The sequence below is a fragment of the Nannobrachium achirus genome, assembly GCF_963921795.1.
Source record: "Nannobrachium achirus genome assembly, chromosome: 7".
NCBI lineage: Eukaryota > Metazoa > Chordata > Actinopteri > Myctophiformes > Myctophidae > Nannobrachium > Nannobrachium achirus.
Window position 1 is genome coordinate 2,118,524 of NC_137816.1, and position 27,610 is coordinate 2,146,133.

Below are 27,610 nucleotides of genomic sequence, written 5' to 3' on the forward strand. Positions count from 1 at the left end.
CACACACACACACACACACACACACACACACACACACACACACACACACACACACACACACACCGCCTATCCTCCAACAGCTGTCAGCAAGACGAGGCAGAGCTGATTAATTAGCTCAGCGGCTCATCATATACTTGGGAATTATATGAGCGGGTGTGTTTTGTTATAATTACTCCGGGTCCGGATCCATATGTGGTTAAATCTGTACCCTCGCGGAGTTTTACATTTACCGCGAATCCGCGATGCAACTTTGCCAACAGACAGCAGAACCAGTCCAGACTGTTACCACTTATAACAGCACGTCGGGTCAAGAAATTCTGTGGTTCTACATATTTTGGCTAAATACTTCGCTTATAGCTATTCTGTTCTGTGCTGCGAGGCGCAATGTGGCGTGCGGCCCAACGGAGAGCGGTCGGCACGGACATAACGTAGAGGAGGAACTATGCATGTCGACGGATTTACTGTACGTAATCTCTCACCCAAAACTTACACAAAATCAACCATACGTAACTATAAATGGCCCTTGATACAGCCAATGGGTGCGTGCGGAAATGCGCACTCAACGCACTGGTGTGCCATGTTGTCGGTTGTTTATTCGGTGCACTCAGTGGGGTGTCGTTCGTAAATCCAGTGCACTGCGTACCGGGTGTTTACTCAAGTACATTTGAATTCTGGACTTTTACTTGTAACAGAGTACTTCTGCATTGCAGTATTTGTACTTTTACCAACTGTCAGTACTTTTTCCACCCCTGGCTTTTACACTCCTAAAGTCCTTACACACTGGGAGGTTTATGGCAAGTAACTAATTCTCTTTATTTTAAACTGTTGTTTTTGTCAAAAGTAGATCCACACAGAACGCAGAATAAGTCTGACATTTTCAAGAATGATAAGTGACGACTATAATGATTCAAATAACGATAATTGTGTGAGCATCCACACCGATATTAACAATACCGCATTACCGCTCCATAAACGTGTTGAATGTGAGATATAAGAGCAGGAGGAGTCCGGGGATCGAGGCTGGCAAAGACATCGGGAATTCCCAGCCAGCAAAGATTGTGCTCTGGGAGCACAGAGATTACATTAAGAATAGCAACGCGTACTTCACTCACTCACTCTCTCTCTCTCTCTCACACACACACACACACACACGCGTACGCACACACACACACACACACACACACACACACACACACACACACACACACACACACACACACACACACACACACACACACACACACACACACACACACACACACACACACACACACACACACACACACACACACACACGCACGCGCGTACGTACACGCACACACACTTTCTTTTGGTTCTCATTTCCAGGCCTGTTCCTGACTGCAATAGGGGTCAGGCCAGAGATTACTGAGCACTTATCACAAAAGTGCCTTTGTTACATTTAATTACAATTGGTGTTGCTTGTACTAGGATGTTTTTGGTGTTTTGGTGTAGTTGTTTGTTATGTGTTTGTATGTGTGCATAACAATTGAAGCATGAACATTTTAATAGCATATGTATTGTAAGCAAACAACCTTGTCTGAAAGCACACCATGTGCATGCAATTTCCTAGACCCCTCTACACTCAAATGAAAGCCTGGTCTAGGGATAATGTAAAATATTCGCTCAAACGTGTAATCTTTATAATTGACACCTGCACGACAAGAGCATACAAAATCAGTGTTTATAATTATAACATTCTACTGCTGTGTCAATCTATTTAATATTTTGTATCAATATTTTGGTTGCTTGCATACTGTGTGCCAACAGTTTTTTGTAAAGTCCTTGGTGCTAAAAACACCTTTAGCTCCGAGGTTAAATAAACAAAAACATTTAGCCAATAGTTATGTTGCACAGAGAGACATTTTTGTGCACATAATACACAGCTCTGTTTTGTTCCAGAAGCTAGTTAACCCATTTAGGCCTAGAATTATTGAATGCTTTAACCAGTGAAAAATAGCAGATATACAAGCTCGCAGCGCGGCACCGAGTGCCGCGCTGCGAGCTTGTAGATCTGCTATTTTTGAAAAATGTGTGAAAATGTGTGCAAATCTTTGAATATAATGTATTTTCAAAGCGAACGTTTGTAACTTAAATTTTGCTTCTGGGGGTCCCTGCAACTAGATATTTTGAGATGCGGGTCCGTAGCCAAATAAATATCAGTTTGGGGGTCCTTCACATGAAAAAGTATGATTACCACTGACATAGTAGTCTCTCAAGAACAGACTAACTGAGCTCCAGTTGAGTAAAAAGGACCTTTTCTTTGACGATGGCTATAGCCAGATTGCTGACATAGAAACATAGGGTTTCAAAAAATCTTAGAAGGATTCAAAAGACACTTATAGAATCGAGTTAGAATTCTAATCTTCATGATTTTTCAAAAATTGCAGATCTACAAGCTCGCAGTGCGGCACTCGGTGCCGCGCTGTGAGCTTGTATATCTGCTATTTTTGGAGCGGTGAAAGCGCTCCCAATAGACAGGTATGTCCGTGGCTGGCTGGCTATGTGGCTGGCTGGCTGGCTGGCTGGCTGGCTGGGTATGTCTGTAGCCTGGCAATACCTTGAGTGGCCACACAAGTTAAAGGAGGGGCGCTGTTGTGCAGGCACAAACACACACACACACGCACACACACACACACACACACACACACACACACACACACACACACACACACACACACACACACACACACACACACAGATTCACCGCTCCACTTCGAACCGAGGTTTGATTTTTCAATAGTTAAAGCATAAAATAATGATACACAATAATGTGTACCCGTTCTATATGCGATGGGTTTGTCTATTTTGAAGAAAGAGCCACGATGTGTTGCTTACTGAGGGCTTTGGGCATGTAACAAAACCATAACAAAGACATGAATAAGTGATGAGTAATTGTGTGCCGTCACTCAATGCGAGTTCCATCCTGGTTGCAAACCATTGTTGCAGATGCCATTCCATTTTCTTCTGTGACTAAACAACGTGTGTTGTCTCTACATTGTCAAATGAGGCACAAACAAAACATTTACACAAAAAAAACAGATTTTACTCACCAGTGGGGGCGCTCTGGCACTCGTACAGATTGCACTTTTGGACGCTCTCAGGTGAGGGCTCATGGTCACACAGGGCCTGGTCCACCTCCTCCTCCGTCTCTGCCTTGGTATCCACACATTTGATGAGCCGCCGCTGCACACCTCCACCACAAGAGGCAGAACACTACACAGGGGAATGGTTTGGATTAGGAAATAGGCTATATGCACAGCCAGCAGCCATATTGAAGAGGAGTTGGGTCTCCTCTCACTTCCTTCAAAGGTGTTACCAATGTGATATGAATGAAGGCCGTTCCATAAGTCATGTAGCACGGTGGTGCTCAAACCTTTTATTTCAAGGACCCCCATAACTCTTGAGATTTTTTACAAATGTACCTTTACGGGTCCATTTGTACACTCTCAGAGTTATACACCTTTTAAGGGGTCATTTGGGACCCCCAAGGAACCATGAAGGTCCATGGACCACACTTTGAGACCCACTGTGTTTCCAGTGAGCCAACATGCACAATATCTGTACCCTGACTCTGTTTAACATTTAACCAGAATGGAACAGTGCCTTCATTAGTATATTATCATATTATCCCCTGTGAAGGAAGTGAGAAGCCCAAACCCAACTTCTCTCCAAAATGGCTGCTGTGCATATAGTATATTAAAACATCAATCTTCTTTTACGGCATGATCGAGTGTTCTAACACAGGTTTGTCCGTATGTGTGTGTGTGTGTGTGTGTGTGTGTGTGTGTGTGTGTGTGTGTGTGTGTGTGTGTGTGTGTGTGTGTGTGTATGTATGTGTGTATGTATGTACTGTATGTACTATATGTATGTATGTATGTATGTATGTATGTACATACAGTATGTTTGAGGGTAAAAGCAATGTCAATTTAAAAAATAATCTTTAAATAGAGACTGGACTGTTGGAATAAATTTTGCTCTGATATAATGGTACATTGTTTAAAGCCATCAAAGCTCTATACCAGGGGTCTTCAACGTTTTCAGGCAAAGGACCCCTTAGTTGAGAGAGAGATGAAGCAGGGACCCCCACAACCTCTTCATAGATTCCATATAGTTTCATTGTTTGACAGCACAATCATCAGTGTATTTTGGATTCATGTCAATTTGTGTTTTCAGATATTTAACCACTTGAACCGTCATACACTCATACTTAATAAACTTGACCCTTTACTCTGTACTTAGTGTGCTCTTTTAGATCTGCTATTTTTGGCTAAAGTTCTCAGAATATGGACGCTAGGGTTCAAGTGGTTAAAAAGAAAAAGGAGAAAAATAACTTTCTATCACTCAAAGATTTGGAGGACCCCCTGTAGTAACTCTGAGGACCCCCTATAGGGGTCCCAGACCCCCTGTTGAAGACCCCTGCTCTATACAAAGCCCCAGTCGCTGGCCTGCAGTTAACCGACCTCAGAACCGTCTGGTTTCCCACGCCATTTGGTGTGAAGCAAGGCGATGTGCTTCCTCCCACTCTGTTTGCGTTTTGTTCTCCATTTTTCCACACACGTATAGAAAACAAACAACAAGCAATACATACATTGCTCCTCTCTTAAGAAGACCTTGAAACATGAAAGCGTATTGAGTATGGATTGCAGTGACACATTCAAAGATGTGGCCTTCACAACAAGATGCCACAAGCACTTCTGTATGCACCTGTAACATTGTTTCCTCACTCGTTTCTATCAGCAGTTATACCTCTTTATTTATTATGGCATTTATTTATAGAAATGATCCCTATCCTTATTATTAACTACCGTTTCCTATAAAAAATTAACACAACTCAATCAGTGTGTGTGTGTGTGTGTGTGTGTGTGTGTGTGTGTGTGTGTGTGTGTGTGTGTGTGTGTTTGCTTTTTATGTAAACGATTTAGCTCAGGAAATCAAGCAGGCCAGTATGTATTGTTTACCACTAAGTTGGCCATGGCAATTGGCACAGTTGGGAAGCTGCCTGACAAGGCAGTGATGTGAAATGATCAGACTGTGGAACTGCCTTACTCAACTGAGAGGCTTACGGAAATTATATTTTATTTTAATAGAAGATGTAATCATCCATGGATAAGAGGGGTAGTCTCTTCTCAATGTTTGATTTAAATGCATATTTTATTAATAACCTTCATTGTAATATAAATACGGTCAAACAAATTGTGGAGTATCTGGAGTATCAATATGTTTATGCAGGGGCGTCAATTGGGTATGGCAGGGTTCTCTTTTGATTTGTTCACTTATACCACCCATTATGTGTGATGATGGCCATACGTCTAAAATGTCATGGCCATACCCTGGGTCCAGGGGGGGGGAATAAAAGTTACTTTTAAATATAAATCCATGAATGTCCCTTTGTCTACTGTGCTGGTTATTATGTTGTTAAATTACAGTAAAATAACTACAAATGCAAAATTTTACAAAATGGTCACTTTAACCCACTTACTGCCAGGGGCCACAAGGTGCCGCTAGAGTGCCAGACATTTCTCCATAGGCCTTCGCTCTAACTTCTGGGTACACTGGCAGAAGTGGCTTGGGCTTTCACTGCAAACACTGTTATGAACGAAGACCGGAGGAAGTGAGCTAACAGTTAGCTATTGGCTTCTTTATTTTTTAGAAGCCCGATCTGAAGCTATTTAGCCGCAAAAAAACGTTGTCGCTGCCCTGGGAACACAGTTCAGAGAAAAAGGTCTCTAAAGATGTGAGTTTGTATTGGAGTCGGTGGCGTGGTGCGGCGGCGTTACCCGATTACGGGCCAATGTAAACAGAATCGCGGCCCGGGGCATGGATGGACATTTAGACCGGGGCTTCGTTGAGGCCTCCGATTAATTAATTCATTTTATTAAAAATCCCGGATTAGATCGGGATAGGCACCCCGGAATACGTCGCGCCGCCGACAGTATAGATTGAGTTTTTTTGGGGGGGCTCTAAACTTTATTCTAAACCATTTTCAATGGAATAAATCGTCGGACCATCTAGACTCGGTCGTTGGGAAGCGTAGGACGAGCCAGGACCACCCACATCTCTACAAGCAGCTCAGGGTAAGTAAAATAGCAAAAACAGAAAAAATATTGCCATATTGTATTGAAAAAATCCCGAACTTGTCCGGGATAGGCACAAGAAGTGTTAACAAGGTAGAAAGCCCTGGTATAATTATATTCTCCACACTTGTATTCTCCCATATTCCCAAGTTCCGCAGGTCAGCTGCACAGGAGCAATGCATTATTGTTAATTGTGGCACGTTTACTAACATGTTTAGCTGCACTTGAACAACCATTCCAGGCTGCCATATCCAGCCCAAGAAACCGTAGAAACGGGGACACACGCCACTGTGTTCATGTATTCTGTTTGTGGTGTATCTTGGTGTACAATGTACATTTTGTGAGTTTCTTGTAAGCACTATCAATCTCATCTATACAGTATTTTAATTGCTCTTTAAACGTTTTGATCCTTGAAAATCTTACAGCACTATATTATCTCCCATGCACCAGCTGGATTATGCTATGCGTAGGCTATATAAAGTAACGTTGATCTTTTTATTTCTTTTTGAGCGGTGGTCACACCGTCTCCATAGCGTGGCCGTGTGTGTATCCGTGTGTGTGTGTCTGTCTGTCTGTCTGTCTGTATGTAGCCTGTGGTGTATGGTGTAGTATTTTCTGTTATGACCATTGTATAGTTCAGATTGGGAATAGTTGTGAGAAAAGGTTAAAAATGAACCCCATGGGACATTAGTTGGCGACGGCAACAAGCAGAAATCATAACTAGACATCATAACGGTCCAAAAAAAACAGGTTTCGAAAAACTGTCATTGGGGTGCTGGTAGACCCCTCTCTCCTGCCCTACTAATGTGGCCTTCACATGAAGATGACACAAGCATTTCTGCATGCCTTATCCTTATTATTAACTACCATTTCCTGTAAAAAAGAACAAAACTCAATCAGTGTGTGTGTGTGTGTGTGCGTGCGCGCGTGCGTGCGTGCGTGCGTGTGTGTGTGTGGGCACAATGCTATTGCTCTCTTGCATTGGTGACAAAGATTCCCTGTGGGTAATAATGGCTTTTGTCATGTAAATGAGCTTGAAGGTCATCAGTGACACAGGCATTTTGAAAAAAAAAAAGAGCAAGACCTGACAACAATAGAATAGAACAATAGAAATCAGTCCATGAATTAGCCTATCACAACAACGTAATGAAAAAGCTGCACGATATATAGCAGGGTTCCCCAATAGGCGGCCCGCGGGCCATTTGCGGCCCACGGGGGGCTACTGCCTGGCCCCCACCAACCCCAGTAATAATGGTGGTATAAGAGCAGCAACAACACTAGTATATCGTCGTTGTCGGTGGAAATCTCGTATCTCAAAATTTGTATGTTCTTTCGCAAATCATACAAGGCCGTCGCACAAAAGTAGTGAAAACGAACGGTTTTGGACATACAAGATTTTCACCCGACAACGACGATATCTGAACTGTCGCTGGAGTAGCCGGAACGCCACCGTCGCCCCCTGCAATGTTGTGGCCCTCGGCTTGGTACCCTTGACATAATTCGGCCCTTGGGGAAAACTAATTGGGCAAGCGTATCAACGTTACGTGATTCTCTCATTTTGCCCGGGAAAAAAAACGGATGCATGTCTCAAAGGATATACTATATTATGGCAGAATCGCGGGTCGAAGGTTTAGAATCTTTGGCAGCCCTGTTTTCACTTTTCACTACATCGGGGTTGTTGCAATTACCGGCACTACAATACTTCACCATCTGTTGCGATATGACGAAATAAACCCATAAAATATAAAAACGTGTATGTTTCGTAATGTAATTCCAATGGAGAAAGCTGTGTTGTACACCCGAATAAAAGAATAGTATCATGCAAAAATCATGCCAAAACCAACAGCATGATAACTGGTGAACAAAAACATTAATCAACATCGATTTTGGTGTAAAATCGTTCAGCTTCTAATATATCTGCTTCTGCAAATAATTGCCAATAACGGAATTATAATGACAGAAAATCTATTTCAAGCAGCAGACCTTATTGTGTTGTATTGTTAAGTCAATACAATGCTACACACAATACAATACATACAATACAATAATTCTAATCTTTAGAATTTCTGCAAGGTTTAAGATGAAACTCCATGTTAGAGTAGGCAATCTTTTTCAGTATAAGGAATCTCTAGGCGTTTCTTAACTTTAAATCAGGTGGTATTTGATTATGCAGTGTTATACGATATACTTTAGTTGCAGTGCATATACAGATATACAGATCAAAGACTTTTAATGGTCTGTCTTTAGTTCAAGCAAATGACCATAAAGAGCCCAAGGGGGGGAGTGGGACTGAGTAACTAGGGCCCAAGGTGGAGGGGCCTTGATTATTTTATACTTTGGCTATTGACAAATAGCTGATATACAAGCTCACACGGTGCCGCGCTGCGAGCTTGTAGATCTGTTATTTTTTAAAAGTCGTGAAAATGTGTGAAAATCTTTGAATATATGTATTTTTTAAGCAAACATTTGTAACTAAAATTTTGCTTCTGGGGGGGTCCCTGGAACGAAATATTTTGAGGTGGGGGTCCGCGGCCAAATACATGTAATTTTGGGGGTCCTTCACATGAAAATGTTTGAGCACCGACTGAAAAAAAAAAACGTAGAAGGATTTGAAATATTCAGACACAAAATTTTCACAATTTTTCAAAAATAGCAGATCTACAAGCTCGCAGCGCGCCGCGCTGTGAGTTTGTATATCTGCTATTTTTCAATAGTTAAAATGGGTTCCCAGTCTAAATGGGTTAAACCCCCTGCCCCTATGAAGAACATTCCGCAGTGATCCTTGTACCCAGGGCCCAGAATTTGGTGCAACGCCCCTGTCTGCTCTTCTAACTGTGTGAGAGGAGAAAGCCCTGGACCTTGAGCATGCTGTGAGTCATGAGGAAGGATGAACATATCAAAGAGAGGGCTGAGCGCAGCGTGGGGTCAGGTAATCACTGCCCACACAGCGTGAAATGTAAGGTTGCACGAGGTGTTGAACAGCATGAGATTTGAGGCAACATGAGACATGCGGTGGTTTGATTTAAGATCACTTTCTACCTATTTTCACCTTAACTGAGTACCTGAGACGAAAAACAGTCAATTTTTAATATAGATATTTTTTTTGATTTACCAGACTGTAAACCACAAACTAGAAGTGTTTTAATCTGTTAAATTATTTATGCACTCCCCCCTCATTTTGTTGAATTAGATTTGTTTTTACTTAACTCATATATATTAGAAATGATACAGAAATGCCTGTGGCATCTTGTTGTGAAGGCCACATCTTTGAATGTGTCACTGCAATCAATACTCAATACGCTTTCATGTTTCAAGGTCTTCTTAACATTGAATGCCCTTTTCAAGATGGCCGCCAAGTAACAGGATGCCACATTCCTAAATTTCTAGTGCACGGATCATTTTTTAGTGCACGGATTGTGCACGCCCATGCACCATGTGTAGTACTTTTTAACAGCTTTCAAACAAAAAAAATCCGCTTGGAAATCCGTTCAGGCATTCATGAGATACAAGCCTTCAAAGTCAGACAAAACAGCCATTTTTGACATTTTGAAAGATGTGTTTGTTATGGGGCTAAACATGCAATTTCGCAATTGCGATCATGCCTAATACATTTGAGGCATTTTTAGAATTTTTTTTATAAAAAAAAAATTGATTTTTTTTTTTTTTTTTTTTTTTTTTCAAAATGGCTTCCAACTCGGGCTGTGGCAGCCAGGGACTACTGTAATAACTCGGGAAACTCTGGCCTTGGCAGTCAATGAGGTTAAGAGAGGAGCATTGTATGTATTATTTGGACACTTGAAAAAATATTTAGTATCATTTTAAACTTGAAGTTCAAACTTATGGAAAGTGGAAAAACAGTATAACTCCAACAGTTTGTGGAACAACAGTATAAGTCCGTACAAGCAATATTCAGCAGACAAAGGGAGTGCATTAACAATTTAACAGATTAAAAATGACTAGTTTGTGACAAAAAAAATGACTAGTTTTGTACAGTCTGGTAATTGAAAAAAAATAGATATTTTCAAAAAATATATACAGTATATATGGACATAGACTGTTATTCGTCTCAGGTACTCAACTGGAACTCACTGATGCTCATTGTACCATTTTTGTCTATGAAAAAAAAGGAGTAGGATATAAGCTACACATCCCCACTGTTTCTTTAAACACGGCCAAAAAATGATCAAATGAAGAAAACGGAAATGTCCGCACACGGTTGCTCTCCCGCAGTGTTGTTTTTGACAGCAAATTTTGATTTAGTTTTAGTCATAGTCTTTTGAATAAAATGTCTTTTAGTTTTAGTCATAATTTAGTCACCTGGGAAGTTTTAGTCTAATTTTAGTCGACTAAATATCAAAAGATTTTAAATCTACAGTTGATTTAGTCAACTGAAATGTATTTTTGCAGGCCTTGATGGCATCATAATGACTGATTTTACACTTGGGTAGGGTGAATCAAAATGTCCTTGTCAATCGTTAAGTCTACTGTGTGCGGTCAAGTCTTTAATAGGAAAGTGTGTGTATATTGGATGCCGACAGCTTTCACCCTCCCCACCTCATCAAAAACATCCCTTTCGGACAGGTTCAGCGTCTCAGACGCATCTGTGACCAAGAACGCGACTTCACCACAAAAGGCTGTTGAAATGAGGAACCGATTCACTGAGCGAGGATATAGACCCAGAGAGCTGCACATGTAACTCCTCAAGGTAAAAGCTACAGTATGGATAGAAAAGGTCTCCTGTGCAGCAAACGGAAACGTCCTTATAAAAGCAATGTTCATTTTGTATCCACATTCAGTAAACAGTCTGCTCAGATCCGCAGCATTATTAAGCGCAACCGGAGCATACTTGAGAGAGTGACCCTGACATAGGGTGCGTTCGGAAATGCACACCGGGTGTGTGCTCAGTGTAGTGAGGGCAGTGGGCGTGACGTTGTAGAGTCCGTTCAGTGTGTCTTGTTTACGAACGACCAGTTAAGAGGCAGCTGTGCGCTTTTTCACCCTGAACTCTGAAGGTAAACCTTCTGAGAAGCAGCAGTTGCTAAAGAACGTTGATATTGAAAGGAGATGTAATTCATAACATTGGCATACCTGCTATAGTTTACACGTTGATGCGTGTGAAACTATCAAGCCCAAACGACTAATTAAGCTGCAAATGCGGCATTTTGCGGTCATTTCCTCCATTGTTCACAGCTGAGAAGCGCTCGAGACATGGCCATGAAAACCAAGACACCGCACTGACGCACCACACCGTCATGTGTTCAGTGTGTGCACTCAACACACCGGTGCACCGCACACTGGATTTCCGAACGACAACGCACAAAGTGCACCGAATAAATGAACGAACGCACCCATAAAAAAGATTTTCCCTGCATTACCCACTTTCGTCAACAGGAGGGCCCCCACATTACAGAACAAACTAATGCGCAGTTAATTGTTTTAATTGGTATTGGTCACCTGGTGTATAGTCTTTTTCCTATTTGGTTTATTTGATCTGTATGGGCATTCAATATGTGTGTTCCCTTTAACTGATGGTGATATCACAATGCAGATTGGCTACTTACAGTAAGTGTGGCTGACTAGCCTATCGTTAGATCCTGACGGAGACTTAGAAGGATCGAAACGCGTTGGTCAACTTGTTGCCTTGCTCAGAATATAAATTACATTGTTTCACTATTGATGGAGTGCCTTGGAGTCCCTTGGAGTCTGCTTTCTACACCATTGGAATCTAGCAGTACTTCTTTGAAATATCTTTTGCTCATAGGAAAGTGTGTGTGTGTGTGTGTGTGTGTGTGTGTGTGTGTGTGTGTGTGTGTGTGTGTGTGTGTGTGTGAGCGGAGCGGAGCGGGAACGAAAGCCGCTCCGCGCTCCAGAGGGCTCTTGCCCTGCTCGCTCGTCACTCTGGTCGGCCACCGGGCCGGGCCGGGCCGCTCCGCTCCGCGCCGCTCCGTCACTCACCTTGATTTGCGCATTTGTCACTCCACGCTCCGCTCAGGGTCGTCAATCAGAGTCAGCAGCCAAAATAAAAAAAGTGATTTGCTACCATGTCCGAAACACTTTCTCCTTTGCTTTGCCACAAGTGTTCCCAACACAAATGCCTGCTGTAACGTGAGCCTTTGATGGAGAGCTGCCTTCAATGTTACAAAAGACGCCATCTAAGGCATTGTATTTTTTAATGAGATGGGCAATATTAAATCCAGTTGGTTATTGCTTAATAACCACATTTGAGAGGGAGGCGACAACAGGGTCGGCTAGGAGCGGACGTGGTCGGCGCTCCAAGGAGCGGAGGAAAATCCTCGCTCCAAAGCCGCTCAGAGCCATTTAAAAAAATGGCCCACTCCGCTCGCGCTCCGCTCATATGCTCTGGTGTGTGTGTGTGTGTGTGTGAGAGAGTGTGTGTGCTTGTGTTATACCTGTCCCCAAGAGCCAGTCATCCATTGTACACACGGTTGGATATTGCAGGACTGAATGCTGCTGGGCAAAAGGTCAATGTCGCATCCATCTTCCTCAGGACAAGTAACCATACGCTGCTGCTCACCACCTCCGCACACTTCAGAACACTGGCACACAAACACACATGCACACACACACACACACACACACACACACACACGCACACACGCACACACAAACACAAAATGTTTATGTCCTGGCAGTGTTTATGTATGTCTACATAAGTACAAGGATGCCTCAAAGTACCGGTACAAAGGACATAAACACTGCCAAGGCAATTGGAGAACAGCCAGTTGCAAAGTGAAGAAGACCACAGACCATTGTTATATAAGGTATACATGCACGCACGCATGAAGTTCTAATGACTCAATACAAAATGTTCAGAAAAAAAAGAAACATTTTCGGATTTATTATGAGTACAGTAGTTAACCCATTAACACCCATGGGGCCAAACTCGTTCAGTAACGAGACAAGGCCACTGGAGGTCGCTGTGCCAAAACTAAGTTGTCTCGTTGAGAGACGAGACAAAGGGTTAACTTTGTTACGTGCAGCTGCATCCATCCTGTGTGCCCTGTGAGAGACGCTCATGCATATGTCATAAAGTGACAAGCACAGAAGCAAAATGGTGCGTCTATGCTGCATATGCAGACTTCTATTCTATGCTGAAACATAAAAAGGGCTTTATCTCTGAATAAGGTGCAAAGAACAACAGGGAAGCAGAGATCTGCTTGTTTTCACGGCGACACTATACCGCGATGGTCGGCCCCGGTTTGGATTTTAGTTTCGCGATTGTTTGTAAACAAATGGATTATCTTCCTCAATCATCAGCGGACACTCACGTGCACACGCACGAAACTTCCGAGGCTCTTCAAAATAAAGCGTAAGTGAACGGCGGCACCAGCAACAGCTAGACATGTTAAAAACCTTGGCGGCCGTTGTGTTAAGACCGGGAAAGCATCTGTCATTTTATATCTATTATGTCCATTATTTTATACTTTGCAACAATATTGATATGGGAGGCGGCGGCCAAACATACACATTTGGGGGCTCCTTGCTATGCTATAACGGCGGGGTTAGGGTTAGGCGGGGTTAGGGTTAGAACGGCAGCACCAGCAACAGCTAGAAATGTTAAAAACCTTGGCGGCCGTTGTGTTAAGACCTGGAAAGCATCTGTCAAATCTGTCATTTTATATCCATTATGTCCATTATTTTATACTTTGCAACAGTATTGATATGGGAGGCGGCGGCCAAACATACACATTTGGGGGCTCCTTGCTATATGCTATAAATTTAAAGTCCCTGTCTACAAGTCCAGCCACAAGATACTTGCAACCTCTGCTCTGGAAACAATACCTCCCCCCCCAAAAAACAGCTCTGCACCATGGGTGACTGGGCCTTCTCTGCACCATGGGTGACTGGGCCTTCTCTGCACCATGGGTGACTGGGCCTTCTCTGCACCATGGGTGACTGGGCCTTCTGCTCAGCTGCCCCTCCACCGTGGAATGTCCTCCCTGAGCACCTAAGACAGGGTTCCCCAATAGGCGGCCCGCGGGCCATTTGCGGCCCGCGGGAGGCTACTGTCTGGCCCCCACCAACCCCAGTAATAATGGTGGTATAAGAGCAGTAACAACACTAGTATATCGTCGTTGTCAGGTGGAAACCTTGTATGTCCAAAACCGCATGTTTTGTATCTATCGTCTAAAAAATGTACTAAAATAGTGAAAACAGCCGATCTACAAGCTTGTAGATCTGCTGTTTTCACTAGTTTTGACACTTTTGTGCAATGGTCTTGCGTGATGAAGCAGGGCTTTGCTTTACCAAAAAACGTACACATTTGAAACTTGGAGATACAAGGTTTCTGCCCGACAGTGATGATATCTGAACTGTCGCTGGAGTAGAGGGCACGCCACCGTCGCCCCCTGCAATGTTGTGGCCCTCAGCTTGGTACCCTAGACATAATTCGGCCCTTGGGGAAAACTAATTGGGGAACCCTGACCTAAGAGCTAAACAGTCTGTCAACACTGTTAAGACAAGACTAAGCATTTGTTTAGCTATAATGTTTTCCAGTACCTCCTAGGTCTTGCTCATGTGATTACATTTTGTTTCTCCTTAGACCCTTTTAGATCTTTTTTTTAACCTATTCAGAACGGGTACACATTATTGTGTATCATTATTTTACGCTTTAACTATTGAAAAATAGCAGATATACAAGCTCACAGCGCGGCACCGAGTGCCGCGCTGCGAGCTTGTAGATCTGCTATTTTTGAAAAATTGTGAAAACTAGAATTTTGACCCGATTCTATAAGTGTCTTTTGAATCCTTCTAAGGTTTTTTTTAAAAACCTATGTTTCTATGTCAGCAATTTGGCCAGCCATCATCAAAGAAAAGGTCCTTTTCACTTGAACTGGAGCTCAGTTAGTCTGTTCTTGAGAGACTACTATGTCAGTGGTTCTCAAACCTTTTCATGTGAAGGACCCCCAAAATGATATGTATTTGTCCATGGACCCCCATCTCAAAATATTTAGTTCCAGGGACCACCCAGAAGCAAAATTTGAGTTACAAACGTTCGCTTAAAAAATACATTATATTCAAAGATTTGCACACATTTTCACGACTTTTTCAAAAATAGCAGATCTACAAGCTCGCAGCGCGGCACTCGGTGCCGCGCTGTGAGCTTGTATACCTGCTATTTTTTAATAGTTAAAGCATCCACACATTTTAGGCCTAAATGGGTTAAATCAGCTATTAACACTGTATAATTAATTACAGTTATAAGCCCACATACATTATGAAGACTTTTATAACGATTTACAAAGCCAAGTATTTCATAATACTTCATAGCTGAACTGGTGGACTTTTTGGCAACACTTCCAATGAAACCCCTGTTCATTCTCATTGTAATACATTATAATAATGTAGATTCAAGATTCAATAACTTTATTGCCATGTCAACATATTTGATAGGAATTTTATATTTATAGCATATCGTCGTTGTCGGGTGGAAACCTTGTATGTTCAAAACCATTCGTTTTGTATTCATCATGTATAAAATGTACTAAACTAGTGAAAACAGCAGATCTACAAGCACACAACGCCTCGCATCGCGAGGCGTTGTGAGCTTGTAGATCGGCTGTTTTCACTAGTTTTGTGCGACAGAGGTTTCTGCCCGACAGTGACGATATTTTAGTGATCATGTTGCGAGGAAAACGTTGAGATAATAGCCATTTTGGTTAGAACTGACTGAAAATAACTTTGTACTTCAAGTTTAAAATGATACTAAATATAAGTGTCCAAATAAATTCGAAATATTATCAAATGATCTTGCGGCACCCCTGGACTGCCGTCACGGCACCCCAGGGTGCCCCGTCACCCACTGGTCTAATAGCTATGGGGTGCTGTCTCTGAAGCAGGCTGTTTTGCTTCTAAATGCTTCTGTATCTTCTGAGGTAGTGAGCGGGATGAGAGTTGTCTGCTATGATTTAATGTAATAATGGCCTTGGATAAAGGCGCTATATGAATGCACGATTTACCATTTATTTACCATAATCACTGTCCAATGCATTATAATGTAAATATACCCAAGGTTGGTTTCACGTTTGGTGAGATTGCTTTCAAACTGTGCTCGAGTACGGATTGCCCCTCCCCTACCGCTCAGCTTTCACATTAATAATGTATTTCTGAACAAGAGTACACTTCAATTCAACCAAAGAAATTATACATTACTGCACAGCCAACACTGAGTCCGAACAATTCTGTCTCAATTCTGTGACATCACTGACATATCCTTGGTATCTTATAAATACCCTTGAGCGTATGCCGTATGTCCATTCTCACTGTTGTCACGAATCCTTGGAATCTAGTCTTTTTAACCAGCATCGAGCTGCATAATAACTGATTATAATACATGATATATTATAATGTAGGTGTCTTCAACGTTTTCAAGCCAAGGACCCCTTAGTTGAGAGAGAGATGAAGCAGGGACCCCCCACAACCTGTTCATAGATTCCAGATAGTTTCATTGTTTGACAGCACAATCATCAGTGTATTTTGGATTCATGTCAATTTGTGTTTTCAGATATTTAACCACTTGAACCGTCAATACTTAATAAACTTGACCTTTCACTCTGTACTTAGTCTGCCCTTTTCCCCTCTACACCAAACGTATTTGCAGAAAATAGCCGATCTACAAGCTCACAACGCCTCGTAGCGCGAGGCGTTGTGAGCTTGTAGATCTATGAACTACTACCCTGTAGTAGTTCTGAGGACCCCCTAGGGGTCCCGAACCCCCTGTTGAAGACCCCTGTTATAATGTATTACAACTAAAATGTATGGGAACGATAACACAATATGATCTTTTAAAGACAAAAAAAGTTTTCAGCAATTATGAAGTTATAATACGTATAACCTTATAAGTCATAATAAAATCCTTTATAATATTGTTCTAAAGCATTATGAGTGTTTAGGAGTGCTTATAACTATAATTATAGTGTTATATGCTGGTTATAATGCATTATAAGTATGTTTATAAAGCATTGTAGACATGATGGGATGCATAGCAAGTGTTACCAAATAGGGTAGGTTGGGTTTCTAAAGCACTAGACAGTAGACACTAGGGCAGGGGTCCTCAATAGGCGGACCGCGGTCCACGTCCGGACCGCGAGGCACCGCCGACCGGACCCAGGACGAATTATAAAAAAAAAAAAAAGAAAAAAAAGATCTCCACGTTTTTTTCCACTTCTCGTTGTATTCCACTTCATTGCATGCACTCTGAAGTCTGTGTGCGAGAGAGAGAGAGAGAGAGAACGGCACGCTGATTGGCTGATGCCGGGCTATGGGTTGTCATCTCTATGACAACGACGCGCTGATAGGCTGTTACCACCGCCTCTGTTCATTTCACCGACTGTCACTGCGGAGTGCGGAAGTTTTCGAAGCAGGCAGCACGCAGCACGCAGCAGCAGCAGCGATTAGTTGCAGGCTGTAAACTAGTTTTTAAATCAGTGGGTTTGATTCGCGCACAAGCACAACATCAACGTGAATACGTTTGCAGGATGAGGATTATAATCTTCTCTCCAGAGAGTTTTCGCGAGGTGCCACAGACCATGGCTGCCTCTTTCTTTCTCCATGGATATGCAGCCAGCGAGCCATGCAGCCACACGCATTACTCGGAGTGGGGAGGCTCTCTCCACGCATCGTCTCCGGCGCGACACCTTGTTTTCGGATCGATATTCACGTTGCGACACAAGCATAAATCATTCGAAGATTATCCCAGTTTGCTAAAAGAAACAAACACTAGCGCAAACAAATAATTTTCGTAAAATAAATATCTCTGCTCCACCTTGATTTATTACATTCTGTTCTCCCTTCAACGGGTTGTTACTCTTTAGTCAAGTGAGTCAACTTGTGGGTCAAAGAGGACCCCAAATGATTTTGGAGGAGTCCCCAGGCCAGATGAAAGTAAAGTCATAATTAAGGACTTGACACCCTTTTAATAAAGAAAGAAACAGAAAAAGACCATTACTGCATCAACAAACTACTAAAAAAAACATTAGCCAATGTAAAATAATGTATGAAAGGGATCCCTAATTAAGGTTACGAGGGCAAGTGGCCATGACCTGAGGGCAAGTAGGACATGAACTGTACTTGCCAGACAGTACTTGCCAGACAGGCATATATATATATATATATATATATATATATATATATATATATATATATTTTTTTTTTTTTTTTTTTTTTTTTTTTTTTTTTTTTTCCCGGACCCGGGGAAAAAGTTTCAAAAAAATATTTGTGGACCTTCAAGATTTGTATTTGAGGACCCCTGCCGTAGGGCATTCACAAATATTGATTTTTAGTATTCGAATTATTCAACATCAAAGTATTCGAATAGTGGAATATTCGACAGGACTCGCCAAACTGTCAAATATTAAGTAAGCAAGAGGCGAACATTGTGAAAATAGCAGATCTACATGCTCACAACGCCTTGCAACTAGATCGTCTATTTTCACAATATTTATCTGCGGAAAGAGTCACATTAAATGTAATACCTACAATTCCAAGTGCTTGTCAGGGTGGGGGTCCCCAGTTCAAATATGTTTATTTTGGGGGTCACAGCCTAAAAAGGTTTGAGAAGCCCTGGTATAGAGCATTAACAAATTCATCCACCAGGGGCATTGACAACTCATTCTTATGACTTCCTATCTAGCCAAGCTTTATAAACTATATCTTTCTTAAAGAAAAAAAAAAAAAAAAAAAAAAAAACGAATATTCGACTTCGGTGAACAACGTCGAATAGTGACTGTGATATTCGAATATTCGAATATTCGAATATTCGGTGAATGCCCAACCTTGCAGAGAGTTGGTACTCACCGGTCCCCAGGAAGACGTGTACCAGTCCAGGCAGGGCTGGAGGTTACAGGACGTCTGGGTTTGAGGCCTGGGGGAGATGGCCTGGCAATGGAACGGTCGAAGGGGCCTCTGGTCCCGCATGTCAAAGCAACTGACCTCTCGCCAGGACGCTCCACCCCCGCAGTTCTTGGAGCACTGCAGACGTAAAGGTGTAGAGTTTTAGTTTAGTTTAGTTTAGTTTAGTCATATTTATTTCGAATATGTCAAATAAAAAAAGTAAAATTTTGCACTTCCAAACACAAGACAACAAATAAAGAATATAAAAACATAGCAAGTAATAAAAACACGAAACAAAACAAAATAATAACATATCCGAAAAGGAGTGAGAAGAAGTAAAACTTATAAACTCCCACCCCCTTTTGTACCTGACTTAGTTCAAAATAAACTTAAATCGCAATTTTATATACAAATTATATATATCAATACTACAGCGGTAGTTATTCAAACAATGCAACCTCCTATCTTGTATGCTGTAGTCAGTGGCTACTAGGGGTGTAACGATATCTGTAGTAACTGTATCGAAATTTCGTTTTAACTTAAAAAATCGAAGTATATCGAAATGAAAAACAGCTAAAATCGAATCGTATCGTTTAATTTTGTATCGTATCGAATCGGCAGTGGAAAGAATCGATTGCATCGATACTGCCTACTTGTGCATTGTGTTTAGCATTTTTAAGAAGAAAAAATTAAAAGGAGGGGTTTAATTACTTTTCCTTTCCATATAGCTACAGCTGGGTTCATGTCAAGGTGCAGGTTTGTCAATATACAATGTCCATATATTTGGCAGATAATCAGTGTGTTTACTTATTTATATCCACTAGCCCTTACCCGTTCAAAGATATGAGCTCCGAAATGATGTGCAGTGTGTGGGTTATGGGATGTGCACTGTGCACACAGTATATGAGGGATGGAAAGTAACTTTAACTGGTGCTTGCATGATAATATGTAGGAGCATCAATGTAAGAAATACCCGTTTTGTTTAATGGCTACAGAGATACTGTCCCCCCGCCCCCCCGCCCGCCCGCCCGCCCGCCCACCCGCCTGCACACACACCCGCCTGCCTGCCTGCCTGCCTGCCTGCACACACACACACACACACACACACACACACACACACACACACACACACACACACACACACACACACACACACACACACACACACACACAGAGAGAGAGCTGGTTAAACATGTTGCCTCATGCTAGATGCAGAATAGATATGCCTCATGCTAGATGCAGAATAGATAGTAGATACACCATAAAAATGCTAATATACAGCATATGATTTGTGAAAGTGACAAACGGGCTTCACAGTTATGTCAGGTGTGTTCATATGCTAATGGTGATGCGGATTCAGATCAATTGCTCCAGCCACTGAGGAGAAACGCTGTTTCAGACAGACAGACAGACAGACAGACAGACAGACAGACAGACAGACACTCAGACATTCGCAAAATTATATGTTTGATAATAATACATGTTTCCCTTAAAAAACGGCACTATCCACACCTTTCACACAGATTTAATGTCTTTGCTAAATAGTTACTATATCGATTTTAAATCATTGAATCGAATTGTAAGCAAAAAGTGTTGTATCCCTGGGAGTGGGTTCCCAACACTCAAAACATAAAAATGTTAAATGAATTATCATAACATTCTAAATTAGCCTACCACTTTATAGAAAGGCATCCATTATCAATTGACAAACCGTTGCCCTGAATTCACCGTTTGTCAGCCTTCTGATTGGTCCCTGAGACTCCCTGACTGGCCAACCAGAAAAAAATCATTCACTTTTTGCTATCGGGGGTGGAGTTTGTTGCTTTAGGCTTTCATCACCGTGCGCACTGAGCGACACGGCGAGCGTGCAGTACGGCCCCGCGAGGTGATAGCGATTTCGCTCATTATAATGAATAAGCTTCAACAGACTAGTTCACATGGACCTTATCAATGTAACTAAGAGTTATGATTGGGTACATATATTTTAAATGGGCAGAATTACGAAAGCCAGCCTATTATGTGAGTAGAACTATAATCTGGCAGTCATCTTCCTACCCAAGATGCACTGCGCTTTCTCTTTCTATTTATCTCCTCTGCCTGATCCAGAGGATTAAACTAATTAAAACATATATTTTCGGGGGAAAACTACTGTTTTGCTATGTAACTACTGTACTTTTTTCTTCCCTTTTTATTAATATCACGTAGATGTGTTTTTTTTGGTACTTTATATAGCTGTAATGAGGCTATGAAAAATCTTTTTCCCCCATCCACTTCCACTATAAAAGAATCTGCAATGGTGATTCTGTCCCACTGGGATTAAACAAATTAAAACATATATTTTCGGGGGAAACCCCCTGTTTTTCAATGTAACTACTGTACCTTTGTCTTCCCTTTTTATTAATATCACCTAGATGTTTTTCCTTTGGTACTTGGTACTACAATAATGAGGCAATGAAAATACCCTCTCCCCCCATTCACTGCCACTATAAAAACAATCTGCCCAGGGTCATTTGTACCACCATAGTAACAGGGCAGAATGGGGCGGGATTTGACAATCAGTGAATTGACCCAAGGAAGGCAGAGATCAGTTTTTTAAGGACTTCTGGAGCTCATTCCAAGCAGATGGAGCACTGACTGACAATGCTGCCTTGCCAGCTCACTATGAGCAAATGGAACTGTGAGCAACAAGAAGTCACTTGAGTGGATCTGGTAGGAGCTAGGGTTCTGATTCAACATTGGACAAATATAAGGGGGGGAGCATTCCTGAGATGGCTTTAAAAATAAAAAGAATCCAGTGCTTATCATGCCTCTCAGAAAGAGAGGATAAGCCTGCGTTCCCATAGAGTGTACAATGATGGGTACCATAGCTGTCATCAGTGACCCATCTTAGGGCAGAGTGGTACACCGTGTCGAGGCGTTTTAAAATAATGATAGAGCAGCTATTCTATAGATAATAGTCTCCATAGTCTAAAATGGAGAGACAAATAGCTTCAATGATTGTTTTTCTGTTAGATGCAGGAAAGCACCTTGGATAAAGGCATTATATAAAATGCACCATTTACCATTTGACCCTACCCTCATTTTGGAAAGAGACTCTCTTGAAGGTCTCCTCATTTTCTCAGGAATGCCTTGTAGAGATGGGCCGATTGCAAAATTCTTGGCCGATACCGATCCACCGGTTTTATGAAGGTCTGACCTGCCAAAAAACGATTTTTCCGATACCGATTTCTTTTAGCTAAGAACTGGGTTGCTCCAATACCCTTTTTTTCAGGCCAAGTAGGCCTACAAGACATACTTCAATTTGAGTACCAATAAGCTAGAAGAACAATAATGCCAAACCAATCAAAATAGTACAATATCCAAAATCACAGAGAATATCCAGTCTAATATGACCGTCTGGACTAGGCAGGAGGAAAGCAGGTGACACGCTTTTTTCCCCCCTTCTTTTTACATTGCAAAGGTAATCAGCACCATCTGTATTCTGTAGGCTGCCACTAAGTAGACTGGCTGCTACTTGCTAATGTTTACTTTAGTCACAGGACCAGAGCATCATGCTGTGCAGTGCCATAGACACAATTGGCATAAAACCGGTATTTATGTCAGTGACCTGCCGGTCACCGATTCGGCCGGTTTGATATCATACTTGTCGATTTTTGATATTGGCCGATTCCGATTTCCATCCCTAATGCCTTGCCATGATGCTTACTGTAGGTGGAATGCTTTGTTAGGAGGCAAGGTTTGTTCGTTTTTATTATTCAGCACATCACCACACAAAACATTTACAGTATGCCTCATTTCACAAAGCTTTGGTGAAACCAACCATTAATATATTTTTCTTTATAGATCGCTCCATTTCAACACAATGTGATCAAATAATGGTTATAAAACTTGATATAAGTATTCTAGAAACAGCCAGTGAGTAAAATCGATCACCATGCATCCAGCTAGAGCTGGATACATGCACATATACGCACAGCGCACAGCTGAGCTGAGCAGAGAGATTGTAATAATATTCATAATTTAGGTGAAGAATTATTAGTTTGTTTACCTCTGGCAATTGCCATTATCCATTTATCATTGGGTAAGGTACTGTACTTCCCCTAAAAGGATGCTTGGAGGCAGCCATCGTGCTACAATGTTGCAAACTAAATGATTGCTGCCTTATATTTGTGAATCGGGGAAACAGATAACCCTTATGCAACAGAGGTATTGTAAGTGTGACAAGGCTTAATATTGTCTATTGCAGGGGTTTTCAAAGTGGGTGACGGGGCACCCTGGGGTGCCGCGACGGCAGTCCAGGGGTGCCGCGAGATCATTTGATAATATTTGGAATTTATTTGGACACTTGAAAAATAATTTAGTATCATTTTAAACTTGAAGTACAACGTTATTTTCAGTCGGTTCTAACCGATGCGAGGCGTTGTGTGCTTGTAGATCTGCTGTGCTTGTAGATCTGCTGTTTTCACTAGTTTCGTACATTTTATAGATGATAAATACAAAACCACCCGACAACGACGATATAAGGTGCTGGGAGTGAAAATTATAATGTAGGGGTGCCTCGGATTAAAAAAATATTTATGGGGTGCCCTGAGACAAAAAAGTTTGGGAACCCCTGGTCTATTGCACCTTTTACGAAAGGCTGTCCTGTTATGCTAGCTTACTTTGCCGCAACACAACAATACCCAATGTGCAACACCATCCTCCTCTCAGATCCAGCGGTCTGACCTTGATCCACTCCCCTGTCCTCCATTCAGAACAGGGGCGCAGGTAACACCGTCGCGCTGGCACAGGCCTCTCGGCGATGTCACAGTCCAGGTCTGATCCAGTACTGCAGGTCAGAAGCCTCCAGGTAGCGCCCAGACCACAGCTGGTGGAGCACTGCAGACAAGCATAGAACCATGACACAGGGAACAACACTTAACTGTGTACTAGCCGCAAATTGCAACACTAGATTTTTTTATAATCGGATGAATCTAGGGTTGCAATACAGGCAGCCAATGCATCAAATTGTTTTTTTGCTATCTGATTGTATTAAACGACGTCAAACTCACCAATATTGCGGCTCTATGGAAAGCTTGGAATTTACACTTGCTACCTGCAAAGTGTTTTTTCTAAGTCCTGGAGTTTGGAAGCGCTCGTGGAAAAACGCTCAACACTCCTGTTACCACCTGGTTCTAAATGTCACATAATGCAGGAGGCAGCGGGACGTTGCGTTATAGAAGACGAGCGCTTCCGAAGTTCAACACTTAGAAAATAAACCATGTCTGCTCGGATTTCTTGACAGAAAATAAATCATAACATGTTTACTTTGGATTTTTCTGAAACAAACACTTTGCAGATAGCAAGAGTAAATTCCAAGCTTTCCATAGAGCCGCAATATTGGTGAGTTTGACGTCGTTTAATACAATCAGATAGCAAAAAAACGTTTTGATGCATTGGCTGCCTATGGGAGGTATTGCAACCCTAGATTTCCCTGGGATGGACTTAGCACGTGGAAGGAACACGTTATTCCAACCAGTTCCTTTCCCCTCCATCAGGCGCCCCGGCTGGCATTATTGAGACCAGGATTACTGCATGTTTTTGTGAGGGTATCTACCCTAGGAGACACGGGGAGAACATGCAAACTCCACACAGAAAGGCCCTATCGCCAACCCCACCTAAGGTGTGGGTGCTGATGGCGCGGAGGGAGGAACACGCCCCCAGCGCCCACAGAGTACCTCGGCGGGAATCGAACCCAGGACCTTCTAGCTGTGAGGCGAAGCGCTAACCACTGCGCCACCATGCCCCCTCCATAGACACTTTTAAATCATTATTGAAGACATATTTATATTCTCTGGCTTATGAGCACAGCTAAACCTGATACTCCAAGACCATAGGCCATAGTGCTCTATAAATAACATTTGAGTTGAGTTGAGTTGAGATGAGCCAGATACTGTGTCAGCATACTGTAATAAAACCAGATCGGAACATTCATTTTTTGAGACACTACTGTGCTTTGTTCCTCCAGCACTGCAAGAGGACGCCACTACAATCTGCGGAATGCATGCAAGTATGGCTGGAACTCACTGCGCTCCAGTTGCCCATGACCCAGTAGGCAGCTGTAGTGACCAGGGTGGAGGAGGCTGCTGGGCCTTGGAGTGTTGTTGGCACCGGAACCGACCACAACGTGGGCGGATGTGTTGCTAGACCAGCCACAGTGGGCCGCACAGTAGCCGTAGATACAGAAAGAGTGTCCGTTGTTGGAAGCTGGCGAGATGTCGTGCTGTCGTTTTCTGTGATGCCGCGGCCTCCGGATCTCGGCATTGGAGGAACGATAATGGCATTGTGGTCGACGTCAGGCCAGTCGCGTGAGGAGGAGGGGGTCTGTTCGGTCGAGACGGACTGCGTAGGTAGCTGCCGTTGTGTTGGAACTGGCTGGGATTTGATTAGGCGGAAAAATGGTGAAGACTCGGTGCCTTCCTCCACGTGTGCGGGAGGTAATGAGTGTGTTCCAGTTACCAGTGAGGTCTCTTGTTTCCCTGAGATTGGCTGGAAAGGAATGGGGGTAGTAATGGGCTCCTGGGAGCCAGGGTAGGATGTTAGATTGGACGTTGAATTGCCTTGCGCATCAGCAATTGTTTCTGTAAACGGCATTGTTGATGTTGTTTCAAGCTGGAAAGCAGTTTCTGCTTCCGTTGTGCTCTCTACATAATGAACATCCTCCATCACTTCAGCGGCGACAGTGGTAGATATGATGTCAATCTTACTAGCTGGACTGCCGGTAGTGGTAGCACTATATTCTACTTCAACGATAATGTCTTCCTTATAATCTCCCTCTTCAGTATAATCGCCATGGTTTCCTTGTCTTTTCCCTCCAGTGTCCTCAATTGGCTCCTTTGTAGTAAACACCAGACTAGGCGCTGTGTGAGGATTTTCATGGCGACTAAAATCACCAAGCCCCTTTCTCCATTTCCCTGCATGTCCAGTCGGAGAAAATGACGGTGAAGGAACGGTCGAGACAGGCAAGAAATAGTCCTCGGAAAGAAAAACGTCAGTATTTTCCGATTCTTCCGGAGAGGATTTCTTTGACGACGGCTTGTCGTTAGGGTCGTCAACGTTGTCCAGACTCGGAGGCTGCGGATCCTCAACATCCGAAGTGTACACATGAACCACAGAAGTCGTATCGACCGGCGAGGTAGTTGTGGGAACCGTTTGGTCTTCCCCGTAACCGTTTGGGACTTTGGGCGTGGGCGCCCGAGGACGATCAAACCCCAGGTTGTCCCCTTCATCATTATGGTCACTTTTCCCAGAGTCAAAGTCGTAAGACAACTCCTCATGGAACTTTATGAAATTATAGTCATAATAAAAATCATCCACTTGAACATTGTTGTTAACGGAAGGATCGAGACTCTGTTTGATGTGATTGTTCTGAGCAAAATCTGCCTCGATGATGTTGTTGAGGTCATTGCTGTGACCCCTCGGCTGTGCTCTGGTCGTACCATGTTTGGGTCGAGGGTTGGCTTCAGGTATGGAGTTGATCTCGTTGAAGATCTCCCTGCTGGACCACCCGCTTCCCGAGGACTCACTGACGTCAAAGACGTCCGTGACCCGTGGACACTCCTGGAGGCTGCACGGAGTGACGGAAACAGGTTTCTCTTTAGGGTCACAGTCGATGCCCGTGTTCCTGGAGCAGGAGACGTTTCGCTCCTGCAGGCCGCCTCCGCACGTCAGCGAACACTGTGAGGAGACAGAAAAGTGATATTTGGTGATATTTATATATATTTATATATATTTTTATAGGTGTCAACATTATCGCGTTAACAGCGGTAATTATTTTTTGGGGATTAATTGCGCTAAAATATTTAACGCAATTAAAGGTGATACACCATGCATTTAAAAAGTAGTTATGTCATATTGTTTATGTCCCAAAAACGTTTTTCAAAAGGTTTGAGGCTAAATTACCACTCCTAAATAGAGAGCCTCTCTCATTTTTGAATGAGAGAGGCTGAATGGCCACCTTTGGCCTGAACTGCCGATTGTGACGTCTTTTGTGAAGACGTCACAATCGGCAGATGACGTCACAATCGGCAGCAAATCTGGACAGCCTGTTTTGAGAACCCGTGGGTACTTTTAACCTTCGCCTTCTCAAAACCAGAGAAAGACACAACGGTCAGAAATGGGACTTTGTGAGGATAGAAGGTGCTAGTGGGACCCCAAAAAAAGGTTTTAAAATAGGAAAAGTGAAATTTCATGGTGTATCACCTTTAACGCATGCGCAGCATAACCGGCCCATTCACTGCAGCCGAGAACACAGCCTGCCCTGCAACGCAGCCTGCTCCCCCCTCCCCCCTCCCCCCTTCCACACACTGCCAGTCAAATCTCACACTCACTGAGTGAGCAGAGGGGGAGACGCTAGCTGAAAAAGAGTTGTTAAACCTCTTGGAAACCATCGCTGTCACTGGATTAATAACTGATCATCAATACATCTCACAATCACATAGAGATCTACTACTACCTTTGCACTACATCTCGGATCAAAATATTGTACTTTTACTCCACTACATTTATGTGAAAACTTAAGTTACTTTTCAGATATAAGTTATGATATATTAAAACATACATTAACCACTTTAGCCATGTTTATACGCTTATAGGCCGTTTGAAAATAGCAGATCTACAAGCTC

General features: G+C 42.7%; 1 protein-coding gene across 1 annotated transcript in view; it reads right to left on the bottom strand.

Moving 5' to 3' along the window:
- Positions 1–27,610, bottom strand: part of adamts7 (a disintegrin-like and metallopeptidase (reprolysin type) with thrombospondin type 1 motif, 7) — a gene marked incomplete at both ends in the record, with an annotated part of 192,011 nt that overhangs the window by 35,923 nt on the left and 128,478 nt on the right. The window contains 6 exons of the mRNA XM_080729396.1: positions 3,072–3,234; positions 12,506–12,652; positions 18,912–19,085; positions 23,673–23,825; positions 25,014–25,505; positions 25,977–26,663. Of these exons, the coding sequence (XP_080585522.1) occupies positions 3,072–3,234; positions 12,506–12,652; positions 18,912–19,085; positions 23,673–23,825; positions 25,014–25,505; positions 25,977–26,663 (1,816 nt within the window). The remainder of the gene's footprint in view (positions 1–3,071; positions 3,235–12,505; positions 12,653–18,911; positions 19,086–23,672; positions 23,826–25,013; positions 25,506–25,976; positions 26,664–27,610) is intronic.